The 14,206-nt window shown below is 45.0% G+C and overlaps 1 protein-coding gene across 1 annotated transcript in view; it reads right to left on the bottom strand.

The window, feature by feature from the left end:
- Window positions 1-14,206, bottom strand: part of Inpp5d (inositol polyphosphate-5-phosphatase D) — a 105,052-nt gene that overhangs the window by 84,620 nt on the left and 6,226 nt on the right. The window contains exon 2 of the mRNA NM_019311.2: window positions 4,192-4,255. Within this exon, the coding sequence (NP_062184.2) occupies window positions 4,192-4,255 (64 nt within the window). The remainder of the gene's footprint in view (window positions 1-4,191; window positions 4,256-14,206) is intronic.

Below are 14,206 nucleotides of genomic sequence, written 5' to 3'. Positions count from 1 at the left end.
TCCTTGCTTCCGTGCGCGATCGCTGCGGATCCTTGCTTCCGTGCACGATCGCTGCGGATCCTTGCTTCCGTCCGCAGAGCAGAGCCTTGGATAGACATCCTCCACAGCCCTGACAGAAGACTTCCATCTTCACTCACCCTCTATCACCGTCGGCTATGCAGCTTCCTGCCCTGCACTCATCTCTCTTCCTTTGTAGAAACTGTACCTACCACGTCCACAGCCTTCCTCTTTCTTGACTGCTCCTTCTTTCATCATCTTTCCCTCGATCTCACCATTCCTTTTCTTTGTATCTTCCTGTTTCCTCCCAGTATACTATTCTCGGCATCTCTTTCCCTCCCATTTTCTCCCATTCTTTTCTCGCCTTGCAGATTGAGGAAGTACATGTGGCTGTCTCCCTTCTTACCACGAATCGGACATGGACGTCTCCTTACTAAGAACAAGGACAGTAAAGGTAGCAACAGCCTCCATGTAGACTCCCCAGACCCTTCATCCATGAACAGAATTGGGACCACAGCAGGGGAAATGTAATGTTCTATCTTCCTGTTTGGTCTCCTCGAAGTCCCTGAACAAAGCCACGTGGCTGCAAAATCCTGAATGCATGGGACAGGCAGCCAAGTGATATTCATGATCAAATACCAACCAAATAGGTCAAAGAGACCACTGCCCTGCCTCCCATCCATGACACAGTCATGGGATCCATCTTGCCCAAGTGTTTCAGCACCCATTCATGCCTAGAAACATATTCTAAGCCCCAAGAAAGGAGACTTAGCTTGGAAGCAGGGTTGTGAGCTCTAGTATCTACAGGTGCCAAACATTTACGTGTTAAACAAGAGAATCAATGAAGCTCTACCGCTAGCCTTCCCATTTCTGACTTTGTAGGTCTATAAATGATGGAGTCAGAGCCGAGTCAGCCAGTGGACCCTCTGGATCATGAGATACAGACTGACCTTAGGAAAGAATGAGGGTGGAATGGATGTTTTGACAAGGATCTCCCACGAGAGGAGGTGGGGTCGTGAAGGCTCTTGGTGTGCCGGCGTGCAACGCCTCAGCCTAGCTCCTGCTGCTGCTGACACTAAGCAGGCTCAGGTATAAGGACTGAGTTTTACAGAAACTGTGGCTAAGCTCAGGAAAGAATGCAGGTTTTGCTTCAACATGAAAAGAGGAACTGGAGTTAAAATAAGCAGAGACCAGTACCAACACTTCCTGAAGGGCATTTCTGACTTGGCTTCACTGGGTCTGAGCTTTGATTTGCTCCTCAGTAGTCCCATGCCATCATTTGGTTTAGCATGTATGCTGTGTGCTCTCTACAAGTGCATGCGTGTATGTGTGCACATATATGTGCATGTGTGCTGGTCTCAATCTCACTATGCAGCTAAGGACTTTTGATCCCCTTACTTTTCCCCCACATGCTAAGATTACAGGTATGTGCTACTATGCCAGGTGTTAAGCAGTACTAGGGAACTGAACCATAGTCTGCTCAGGCTGGACAGGCTCTACCAATTGAGCAACATCTCCAGTCACTTGTGAATGTGTGGTGTTTTGTTGTTGTTTGCTTGTTTGTTTGTTTGTTTGTTTATAGGACAAGACATCTTTATAGGTAAGGGCTTCCCCAGACCACGTAGGTCCATGGCTTCCTGTCCCTTAGCTGGTATAGGTGACCAAGAAGGTCCTAGGTCAAGTGCAAGACTGGAAACAATTATGTCCAGCAAGGCAATAACTTCTGTAAAAACTGCCTGCTCACTTCTCTGGCTGAGGCGGGCATAGGAGGCAATGCTCTGCCTCCATCCAGGTACCTGCTTCCTAAGAGCCAAGCAACAGAGAGCTCGGTAGCCTGTGAGTGGGTCAGGCAAAGAAAGCTAATTGGTATCTGAGCCAATCGGATTCCCTCTGGTGACCTAAGAAGGGCAGTGCTATCAGCAGGGAGGAGCAACCCACAGAGAAGAGCTGACCCACTGAGGTAGAACCCAGCCAGGGCTCCAGATGCTCTGGTCCCAAGCCCTGGGTTTCTCTAGTGTCCTCCTGCCCACTAAGGACAGTAGACCCTTGCAAAAACCAGTCAGAGGGACCCCTAAAGCACACTGAAGCTCCTAGTCCCACTGAAAGACTGTGGTCATTTATGGGGTCACAGGAAGCCACGGAAGCAAGAGTGACGAGAACATGGGCACAAACTCCAGACAGGCGGAGTGACAGGTTTACAAGCTGTGGGCACAAACCCTCAACAAGAAGCCACAGAGTCACCTCTTTCCCAGTCATACTTAAAGTTTTCATCACTTTGAAGGAACAGAAGAAACCACAAAAGGGGGAGAAAGATCAAAGACGCCGACTCACTTTTAACTTAAGAGAGTTGACTCCTAGCGGGAAGCCACCTGCCAAGGACGCCATGCCACCAGGCAAAGTTCACACAGTCCATGGTTTTGGATAAAATGTAGAGACCACGAAGGCCCACTACGTGCCTAAGAGACCTCCCCTGAGCCAGCCATGTCCTCAGAAGCTTGTGGAGTTCACGTCTCAGAAAGTATTCAGATGACGAACATCTGCCAACCTTAAAAAGAGCGTTTGCTTACACGTACTCAGATCTGTTCTGGTGATTTCCACAGATGACTGGACTTGGACAGGGAGTCCCTGACCCATAGACTACACCTTCCAGCCAACCCTCCTTCCATTCTGGTGCTCATGCCGTGCAGTAGAGCTGTTACGCCAGCCCACACTGGTCCACACCGGCCCCTCCCATGCAGCTCAGTATGAGCAGACTCTCCCTAGAAGGAAGTTTTGCCACATCTGGATGGAACTGGTCCCCATTCGAGTCCCACTCTCTGGATGAAGCGGCTGGTGGAAGGACTGAGGTGACTTCCTTTGAATTCCATTATGAGTTGCTGCCTTGCAAGGCTTACCCTCTGTTCATAACTTCTCCCTCTTCAATGTTTCTGGAAGCTTTTGCCTGGGGACTGCCTTTCATCAAGGTGGCTGCCAGTCTACCTCTTTGACCTAAACAAATCATCGTTCCCTTCACCAACGTGCCTCGCCTCTCCCTTCCCACTCCTTTCTTTTCAGCAAAACCCTGGAGACTCTGTTCCTTGTTGTTCTGAGGACAGGAGGCCTAGATGCTCGCCCTCCCTTACTGCACTGTTCACACAGAGGTGTCCCACATGTGGCTGTGGCTCTTACTATGGTCGCTGTGAACTTAGTGACGCACAGCCTCCTCCTCTACAGAGGACACCAAGGTTGTCACCTCCTTTCTGCAAACACCCACACTTTCCTAACAAAGCCAGGCAAAAACTAACTTCCTTGCCTTCCACATCACTAAGCTGTCATACACCATGTCAGACAGACCAGGCCCCTGTGTTTGTTACAAACTCTGCAAATGTGGTTCTCCCAGGCTTTGGCACTGCTGATTTTTTTTCTTTTTCTTTTTCTTTTTTTTTTTTTTTTCGGGGCTGGGGACTGAACCCAGGACCTTGCGCTTCCTAGGCAAGCGCTCTACCACTGAGCCAAACCCCCAACCCCAATACTGCTGATTTTTTATTTGTTTGTTTGTTTCCCTTTTAAAGTCTAGCTGTGGATAGCAGATGGTTCAGTGGTAAAGGCACTTGCCACTCAAGCCTCAGGATTTGAGTTCAATCCCCAGAACACGCATGGCAGAAAGACAGAACTAGTTCTTACAAGTTGTCCTTTGACCTCTACATACACACTGTGGCATAACCCGTAAATCAACCAACCAACCAACCAACCAATACGTTTATCTATGGCTTTGTATATTTTGTCTTTTTACAGTGAATTCAGATGCCATGACAGATACAGCGGGCAGAAGGGAGCTACAGAAATTTAAAGGCATTAACTCATTTGTCTTTCTTGCAAGTTCACCTCCCTCTGCTGCTTCCTGGACCACGGACACTGGCTCATCTGTGGTAGCCAAACAAAATAATGGATCAAGGCATAGACACTGGCTTGGTTTTCCTTCACCGCTATGTCCTTTTCTCAGCCAGGGCCACCAACAATCTTTGGTATGCGTGACTATCATCTTATGACGGTCATCTATGAAGAGTCAGTTATTCGCTCAGTTCCCTAGACACACAGCTTTGGAGGAAGCTAAGCTCTACCAAGTCCTCACATTGAGACAACTCGGGCCACCTGTTTCTCCTTTCTCTTTTTCATTTTTCTCTCAGAGAAAGCACGAGTCAGGTGGGGACTTACCTGAACAGTGAATTTATCGTCCTCATTGGGCAGAATCCTGTAAGTGTAAACGCAATTCCGGAACCTAAAATAAATCAAAGATGGCATTAGAAACCACGCAGGAAAACAGAGAGCCAGAGAGAACAGGGCTGTCTGACACAGCTTGTGGAGTCTGCGTACAAAACCTGTAAATGCCGGGGTTGATGGTGTTCCAAGGCTGAGCTGAACCTGATGTCTCACAGTCCTGCGTACAGCACTGCTTCCCCACCCGCCCTCAGCACACCAAGAGTGGCCATGGGTGTATCATTTATGTCACTGCTAGATAGCTATGTTGTCTGATTGGAATGTTCCATCATCTAGAGAGGCTTCCTCGACTCCTCAGATGCTACACTGTCAAAGAGAATGGAGCAAGAGACATGTGCAAAGAGCCAAAACCCCCAGGAGCTCAGCAAGATCCATATCATGATGAACAGTTCTTAGCTACAACTGCAGAGGGAGCAAGCACATGGGCCAAGGTGAGGCTACCAGTACCGACCTACTGCTGAGACCTCATTCCCCCTACTTGGCTCCTCCCCCTGGACTCCTTGCTTGATGGCTTCCTTCTTCCTGCAATGAGCCCTATCTCTCCAGACACTGAGATTTGTACTGGGTTGGAGAGCTCTGGCTCTTTTTGTAGAGGAAGTGCCAACTAGCCCAGAGCTCCTTCTCTTTCAAGAAGCGCTATGTTCTTGGTTTTGGAATCCCAGGCCCCTTCCTACAATCTCTGAAAGGAAGAACTTATTAAAACTGAGGATCCTCTGGGAAGGGGCCATAGGTGACCAGTCTCCAGCCATCTAGTATCTCGTAGCATAGTGGCCATGGGGGGGGGGGGGCTGGTGGTGGCCTCAGGAGTCCATTGGCCCCACAGCTAAGCATGGCAGGCTGTGAGCAGTTTTGGGAAACATTACCATCACCATCATTATTGAAATCCTGCTAGAATGGCCTCTTACCCATTTTCCTTCATTTGAGGTTCTCATGAACAATGAAAGTCAGGTACCCATATTGACAAAATATGGGGGAGGGAGAGGGGGGGTAGAACCTATCAACAACACAATACTTCCAATTTAGAAACAAGAGTTAGGGAGGCTGGAGGGAAGTGTCAGTAGTTAAGAGCACTTGATACTCTTCCAAGAGGACCTGGGTACTGTTCCCATTACCCACATGGAGGCCTGCACCCAACTTTAATTCTAGTTCCAAAGGATCCAGCAGCCTCTTCTAGCCTCCACAAACACTACATGCACATAATACACATAAATACATGCAGGAAATAAACTCAAAATATAAAAATAAACCTCACAAAAAGTCACTTAACCCCTTCCACATGCCACACAGCACTACAATTTCATGTATGTTATTATTTAACTCAGTTTAAACATTTTATATTGAGGCCTGGGTGCATGGCTCGATTGGTAGCGTTTGCTTAACATTCATGAAGCCCCAAGCTCAGTTCCCATCATAAACCAGGCATGGTGACACGCACCTGTAATCCCAGTACTCAGGAGGTGGAAGCAAGAGGATCAGAAGTTCAAAGTTATCCTTAGCTATATAGGGAGCTGGAGGCCAGCCTGGGTTATGTGAGACTGTCTCAAAAACCAAAAACCAAAAAGAGTATATGTTAAAAAAAAAGCCACACACAGAAGATATGAAATGAAAAAAAAAAACTCCTCCATCCCATGAATTCCTCAGACTTATTCTTATTTGTAAAATATTTAAAAAGTCATGCATACAAGATTGTATATATGCATATATATATTTAATTTTTTAATATATAAAATTATATTGTTTAACTATTCTAAAGTTTGCTTTCTTCATAAATTATCATCAAGGTCTTTCACATTGTGGTGGTTTCAATGAGAATGGCCCCACAGGCTTATAGGTTTGAACACTTGGTCCCCAGTTGGTAAAACTGTTTGGGAAGGATTAGGAGGTATAGCGTTGTTGGTGAGGTGTGTTACTGGGCGTAGACATTGACATTTCAAAAGGATCAGGATGCAAGTTCTCAGCTACCTGCCTGCTTCCATGTTCCCTGCCCTGGTAATCATGGACTCTAACCCTCAGAATGATCATGGACTATGAATCCTAAGACAGCCTTTCTTTTATAAGTTGTCTTGGTCATGGTGCCTCTTCATAGCAATAGGGAAGTAACCAAGACTCATGACAGAGATGGTTTGTTGATATCCTCAGCAATTTTTTTCCTGTTTTTCAGATCTGGGGACCGAACCCAGGGCCTTGCGCTTGCCAAGCGCTCTACCACTGAGCTAAATCCCCAACCCCTATCCTCAGCATTTTACCACACACATGTACTATCATGCCCTTGACCAGGGGGGACCTGGTGGTAGTAGTTATTTGGAATGTTTTGCCTGTATAAGATGTTGCAGTATACAAACATCCATGTGTACATGGCTACATCTGTGTGTGCATACATAGCTACATCCATGTGTATATACATGGTTACATTCCTGCATCTATGGCTGCCTCCCTGTGTACCCACATGACTACATCATGTGTATATGCATGGTTACATCCATGCATACATGACTACATCTGTGTATATATACATGGCTACATATGTGTATATATACATGGCTACATCCATGTACATACATAGTTACATTCATCCATACATGGCTACATCTGTGTTTATATATGTGGCTACATCTGTGTGTACATACATAACTACATCCGTGCATACATACATGGTTACATCCATGCATCTATAGCTACATCCGTGTGTACATACATGGCTGAAGTCTTTGCTTTAGTTTCCTCATTGTAAAAGGGAGACGATAACAATGCCATATCTACTAGTTGCTGGGAAGACTAAATGCATCCATGTATTGAAAGCCTTTAAAACAGTGCCTGGCTCACACTGGTCACATGTGTCAGGGTTTCCTAGTTACTGTGGATAAACAACTAACTAGACAGAGTCAACCAGACAAAAAGACATAGGCATTTTACAAACATGCATGCATAGACACACACACTTTTATGTAGCCTAGGTCGGCTTCTAACTCAAGATAATCCCCCTGCTTCAGCCTCCTAGTGCTAGGATGTCAGGTGTAAGCCACCATGTCTTGCTGGCATTTTATGTTCTGATGAAGACTGGCAGCTGCCATCCAGCGAGGCTGTCGGTTTTTATTTCCTCCTAACGGATATGAGAGTGTCTACTTCCCCACACGCTGCTGACTGGCTTATCAGATCTCTTAATCTTTTCAAATCTGAGAGTGGGAGAACAATGACAGCTCGCCTTAATTTGCCTCTCCTGTGAGAAAGGTTTGGTTTGTTCTTGTTCTTGGCTGTTTCTGTTTCTTTTTCTTTGAATTCCTTTCTATGTCTTTGTCTTTTTCTTTCTTTCTGTGCTTATTATCAGACAAGACTCTGATCTATGCTACCATGGATTTCGATATTTATTTCAACAAGGTTTGTTGGTTACCTTCTGTAGCCGTACACATTTACATTTTAATGTGGCCAGCTTTATAATCTTTTCCTTTACTGTCTTGAATTCATATATACTTAAAGAAAATTTGGGGCAATGCTTTTGGGAGATTTCATGACTTTGTTGCTTCATTCCCCATGGCAAAGCTTCTCTCAAGAGCTCTTCTGGTTCTAGTTCCAACTTACTGGTCCCCCCCCCCCCCAAGCCCAACCTATTCCAAGGACCAGGTCGATATCACCACCATCTGGCCTGACATCATGTCACCTCTCAGAGAAATCAATGGAACACAAGAATCCTCACCACGCCCACTCATCCATCCCATGGCTCCTAGGCTTAACCCAGTACAGAGCCAGTTCTGCCCTGCTCTGCCCTGGCCTTACCTCTCAGGAGCCCTGACCCTTCCTCCCAAGCAAAGGAGGGAGCGTGAGAATGACTTTCTTGACTGAGGGCAGCTACTTACAGAATAGCCCCAAGGAGCCAGCAAAACACATGGGCTCCTAGACAGAAAGAAAGGACAGAGAGATAAAGATGTGGTTGCTCCAAACAGAAAAAACCCTTAATTTAATCAAGTGTAGGAGAAAAGCTCACTGGCCTTTTCAAAGATAGTTTAGAAACTGAAACAAAGAAACAGCCTCACATGACTAAGGACAAAATCAGAACTAAGCACAACTGGAGCAGCTTAGGTGACCGTGCCTGGGCACTGTCAATATTCAGACAGCATCATAACCATCACCCTTATGGAAACATTAGTACAAAATTAAGTTTTAAAGCATTCTGGAGCCTCCATAGGGAGGCTAGCAGCTCTTACCAGCAGCTGTCCCTCTCCCCTGGTCTTATGTACAGTATATACCCATATATGTATGTGTGCACAGGCCAACTCATGTGCATAGGCATGATACATGTGCCAACATGAGCACACACATAATATATGCCACGTGCTCATATGGATGTCTAACACACGTCTACACACATACAGAATATCACAGCTAAATGTTAAAATCAGGCTGTGCATGTGAGAGGCTCTGAATCTGATCCCTGATCCCATAGGGAGAAAATCTTACGTTGAAAGCAAAGATCAGCAGGTAAATTCTGTTTGACAAGTGCTTCGCCACACCACGCTCTGTTCATTGCTCTTTGGGGATGATAACACATCTGCCCTGTCCTTGTCCGCTCTTCTCAGCAATTTGGTGACAATATGGGGTGGCTAACATTAGTTCTCAGCTATGATTCTTCTCTGCCACCTCACTCCATTTGTCAAGAAAATTCCCAAATCCTCATTGAAGACCCAGACCAGGGCAGACCTTCTTTAAAGGACAGTCCCCATTCTTGAGGGAAGGAGTACTAAGGGTAGAATTCCTGCTTGACTCCTTCCATTGGTGCCCAGGGACAGATGTCTGTCCTAAGCTGATCCTGGAGGAGGAGAAGTGGGAAGTTGCCTTTGCCGGGGTGAGAGGTGGGTGAGGGGTGGGGGCTGTCTCTGGACAATCCTGAAATGGCATGGAAAGTTGTGTTTCGACATGGGAAGAGGGGATAGTCACATGGGAATGGAAAACTGGTCAAGTCTGATGATGATTCCTGGCTAAACAATATCAACAGAGCCCAGCAACACCTGTCACCACAGTGAGCTTCACAGAGAGTCAGAAAATGGGCACCAGGCTTTGTCTCAGTCCATGTTCTGTGCTTGGAATTGCTTGGGACTCTAGCTATGTGTCGATTCTGATTTGTAGAAAACACTCTTTGCATGCATTTTCCTCTTTTCTTGGCTAAATGCTGCACACTTCTGGGCAGGATGGGTAGAAAACAGTCAAAATGGAGAGACTGCATCCATGAAGCCATCTAGAATTGGGTGTGGTCCTGGCCTCCTACCACCTACAGCATTTGGGAGGCTGAAGCAGGAGGATGGAGAGTTCAAAGCCAACCTGGGCTACATAGTGACCCTGTCCCTGTGCACCAATAAAGAGGGAAGGCAAGACATGTTGTCTAACACAGAATCAGAGAAAATGTACCTAAGCCCCAGGAAGCAAGAGAACACGAGTCATGGGGCTAAGAGTCAATGTATTCACAGAGGCCAAACCCTGCTTACTTGGGCTTCTCCAAAAGAGAGAAAACAGGGAGAGGGTTCAGGTGTCCAACAAGTGAGAGGTGGAGGAGAGACAGAGAGAGAACCCTCCTCAGTAGGAGGGACCCAAGTGGTCACTCTTGACCTAAAGCTTTAAGCAAATACATGGGAGTAAGGCTCCAGGAAGTGAGCCCTCTGTCTGGCAGAGTTACTGCCCTGCCCAGTGCTGCATGGGTCTTGTTGGTTTGTGGGATCTTTCATCCCCATTGCTCTTGCTCTTGGTCTTGGTCTTTTTCTTCTTTCCCTTCCTTCGTTCCTTCGTTCCTTCGTTCCTTCCTTCCTTCCTTCCTTCCTTCCTTCCTTTGATAAGATAATTTGGGCAAAAATAGACTTCTGGTCCTAAAAGAAGCTATCTTCCCCCAACCCCCAGTTGTCAGAAAAAGAAGAATCTCCAGACCTGTGAAAATATATCACCACTCAAAAGAGGGGCCCCACCCAACAAAGAATATAAAGGAGCTATCTCTATTTTAAATAAACTCATTGTTCCAAAACAGCACGGGGAAGCTCAGGCGGGTATCTGCATTCCCAGAACCCACATGTCCCAATTCCATTCTGGTGCTTGTAATAAAATGCCTTGACCAAAAGGCAACTCGGTGGTAGGGTGTGTGAGATTCTCCTTATGGTAGACATTTTCTTCTTCCAACGGTCTCCACTATATGACTTTAAAAATACTGGCCAGTGTAATGAGCTATGGAATTTGAGAAAGTGGTTGTAAGCACTTGGTTGCAAACACTGAGATCCTGATTTGTAGGTGATATGAAGGCCTATTCAGAAAAGTTAGGGCTGGGAGTGGTTAAGGGCACCCATTGTGCAAGCATAAAGACCTGAGTTCAGATCCCCCGAAGCCCAGGTAAAAAAGCAGGGTAGAGAGCCTGTATGGTGGTATGTGCCTTAAATACCAGATTTGGGAAATTAGGCCCATCTCTATGAGTTCTAAACCAGCCAAGGATACATAGTGAGGCCCTGTCTCAAAATTTAAGAGAATCGAGGTGTGGTCACCCACATCTGTAACTCCAGTGCTGGGGTGGGGGTGGGAGTGTGGCAGAGACAGAAGGTTTGCCAAAAATCAACAAGCCTCATGCTTAATGAGGAATCCTGTCTCAAGGAAACAAGGCAGAGAGTGATGGATCAGGATTCAGGCGTCCTCACCTAACCTCCCACGCAGAGGCAAACACAAGCATGCGTGCACACACATCTGTGCACATGAATGGTATCACACATCACAGATAACAGATTTATTTAAAAAGAAAAGAAAAGAGAAGCAGCTGAAATATGAATGAGTAATGGCCAAAGAGGGGGACAGAATAAAAGGTGAAAGCACAAAATTCTATGCAGGCAACTGCTTATCATGAACCAGTAACTATGGGGGAAATGTGTCATTCACAACAGTAACAAAAACATAAAAGTCATCAGCAGAGACCCAGACAAGAAACACTCAGGGTCTGTATGAAAAAATATTACACAATCCAAGAGATAACACAATAAGACTGTCAAGCTCACGGCTAACATTAGGATTTCCTGCCTTTCCAGTAAAAGTCACGACAGCAAGTTTTGTCCTCATTGAGAAATATTACTCTCTGGTTTACCTGGGAAAACACTTGAATATAAGAGATAAAAATCCCAAAACATTTTGAAAAATTATGCTTATGTCTTTATTATGATAGTGATGGGGGATATTCTTGGACAGATAAACAACCAGGAAAAAATTTAGTACATGGCAGACAAAGGATTCATGGAGGGAAAAAGCATAAGTCATTTAATAAAAGGTTGGGGAAAGACGGTTCCTTGAGAAAAATGCACACAAATCTTTATCATTTGTCATCTACTAAATCCAATAAAATTTAACTTTCAATGTGAACAATAAAACATATGGAAATAACAGCCATGGCTGTTGAGTTTGTCCATATCATGATACATGATACCGATACACACATAAACACATGCAACAATTCTACACACACATCCTTTCAACCCTGGTTTTCAGATAATGAGGCTGGGGCCCGGGGTAATTTGATAAACTGCTGGAGGTTCCTCCCTTAACAACAAGTTAATGAGCTACAAAGACCCAGTCTTAACTTTTACGAGTAGATTATCCTTCATGCAGAAGGAGCCTCTATGTTGGAAATCCAAGGATGAAGTCCCAGAAGAAAACAGAGTGATAGACATTTTTTCAAACATTTACGACTATCCCATGTCAGAGAATATAAAGCAGAATTAAAGGCAGACCATCATGAAGATGTATTTGCGACACACATGACATATATATATGTATATATATACATATATATATGTATATATATATACATATATATATGTATATATATATACACATGCATCACACAGGCAGAGGACACAGCTTGCAGCATTCCTTGGTACTGGGGATTGAACCTAGGACCTCATGCATACTAGGCGAGCACTTAACCACTGGACTATATCTCCAGCCCCATTCTGCCTCCTATTGAGACAAGCCCTCATTATCTAGTCCATGGTGGCCTCGAACTCATCACAATTCTTCCCAAGCTACAAATAGTTTTAATTGAAGATAAGAAGCTAAGAGAATAGAGGATCATCCGCAAAAGGAATGGCCAGCCTCTCAAACAAGATCAGCAAACAAAAGCAAATCAAAATGATCACAGGTGACCTTTCACCTTATGAGTCTAATTTTCTTAAAAGTGACAATATGTAGAGTAGGACATTGAAAGGAGGTGGGCATTCTCTCATGCTGCTTGCCCAAAGCACACATTAAGTCAAAATTTCTGGAAAGCGATTTACTATTCTGTATCCACAGTCTTTGGAGAAGGTTCCTTCCTGCTACACTGGGGATTTGTAACCAGTAACATATGTAACAATTCTGCTGGAAGACCTTCCTTGCTGCTGCTACACTTACAGCAAGATTGCTGGTAATTTAAATGCCAGTCAAAGAATCATTCCCCAAAGCATGAAACATCCTGGAGGAGAGAAACCTATGCTTCCAGCATGAGTGATATTTAGGAAAAAATTCTAACTAGGCAGGAAAAGTTGATATCGCTGGAAACCCCAGACCACAATGAAAGGTGATGTGTGTGTATGTACATATATGTCTATGTGTGTGTGTGTGTATATGTGAATACACATGTGTATGTGTGTAAATATATGCATATATGTATGTACATGTGTTATATATGTGCACATATGCATGTATATGTGCATATACATGTGTGTATATACGTGCACGTATACGTACATATATGTTTATATGTGCATATATACATGTGTGTATATACATGCATGCATATGTACATATGTGTTTATATATGTGTGTATATGCATGTATGTGTATATGTGTATATGTGTATTATGGGATGAAAATGGGAATGAGAAGAAACATCAACAAATTAACATGGCTTGTGCCAGTCTCTCAGTGATTGGGTGATGATCCATTGTTTATTTTACACTCTTCATTTTATGCTTAACTCATTGTAGGGATTAAGTTGAGACAGGGCTTCACTGTGTAGCCTGGGAGGCTGGCCTGGAACTTTCAGTAATCTTCCGGCCTCAGCTTTCTGAGTGTGCAGCCATATGTGTGTTCCATTAAACACAGCCAATGCCACAGCCAATACCACCATTAACCTGACAGAAAACTTTGCTGTTTCTCATCAGGTCTGTCCACCCCTACACTGGCTACTCCAGCTGCAGGGCCACGTGAGCACTCTCTTTCCACAGAGGTTCCGTTGGCCAGACCTCCACAGGTATTTCAATTGTCAAGTAAACCCAAACTGATGGGTTCTGGTACATGCTAACGGTATGTCCCCACGAATGTGTATGAGGACACATGTATACATACATAAATTCACGAGTACGAATCAGAGGACAATCTTGAGTGTCCTCCTTCAGGTACCCTCTAGGTCTGTTGTTGTTGTTGTTGTTGTTGTTGTTGCTGTCTGAGACATGGTCTGAGACTCATTAATTCAACTAGTTTGGCTGGGCAGTGAACCCCTGGGATCCTCCTGTCTCCACCTTCCTAGAACTGGGATTCCAAACATGCACCATGTGGGTTGACTTTCTTGCAAGGCAAACGTGCTACCCACTGAGCCATCTTTCTAGCCCAGTAAGATGGGTTTCTAAGTAACAGGGACACAAAGAGCATGGGCACGAGGTTCAGTGGCAACTCTACAAGACGGCAAATCTGTAGCATTTGTAATCAATCTGACCCCAAACATCCACAAGCTCTTCTTTCCACTTCCATCTCCCTCTGTCCCAAAGGGCAAATGCCCACCACAGTTACCAATATGGGGCTCCCTCCCAGAAAACATTCTGTGCTGTGTCTAGCTTTTTAGTCACCTGAGGACTTCATCCCTTTGGCACCTCTTTACTAAGTTAGGGCTAGGGTCAAGAGGTCATAGGGGTCAGGCTCTCTTCTAGAATTCATCTTTATCCCCCCCCCAGTCTTCTAGGCATTCCTT

This window comes from Rattus norvegicus, chromosome 9 (genome assembly GCF_036323735.1).
Source record: "Rattus norvegicus strain BN/NHsdMcwi chromosome 9, GRCr8, whole genome shotgun sequence".
NCBI classification, from domain to species: domain Eukaryota; kingdom Metazoa; phylum Chordata; class Mammalia; order Rodentia; family Muridae; genus Rattus; species Rattus norvegicus.
This window is presented reverse-complemented; position numbering and strand designations above follow the sequence as displayed.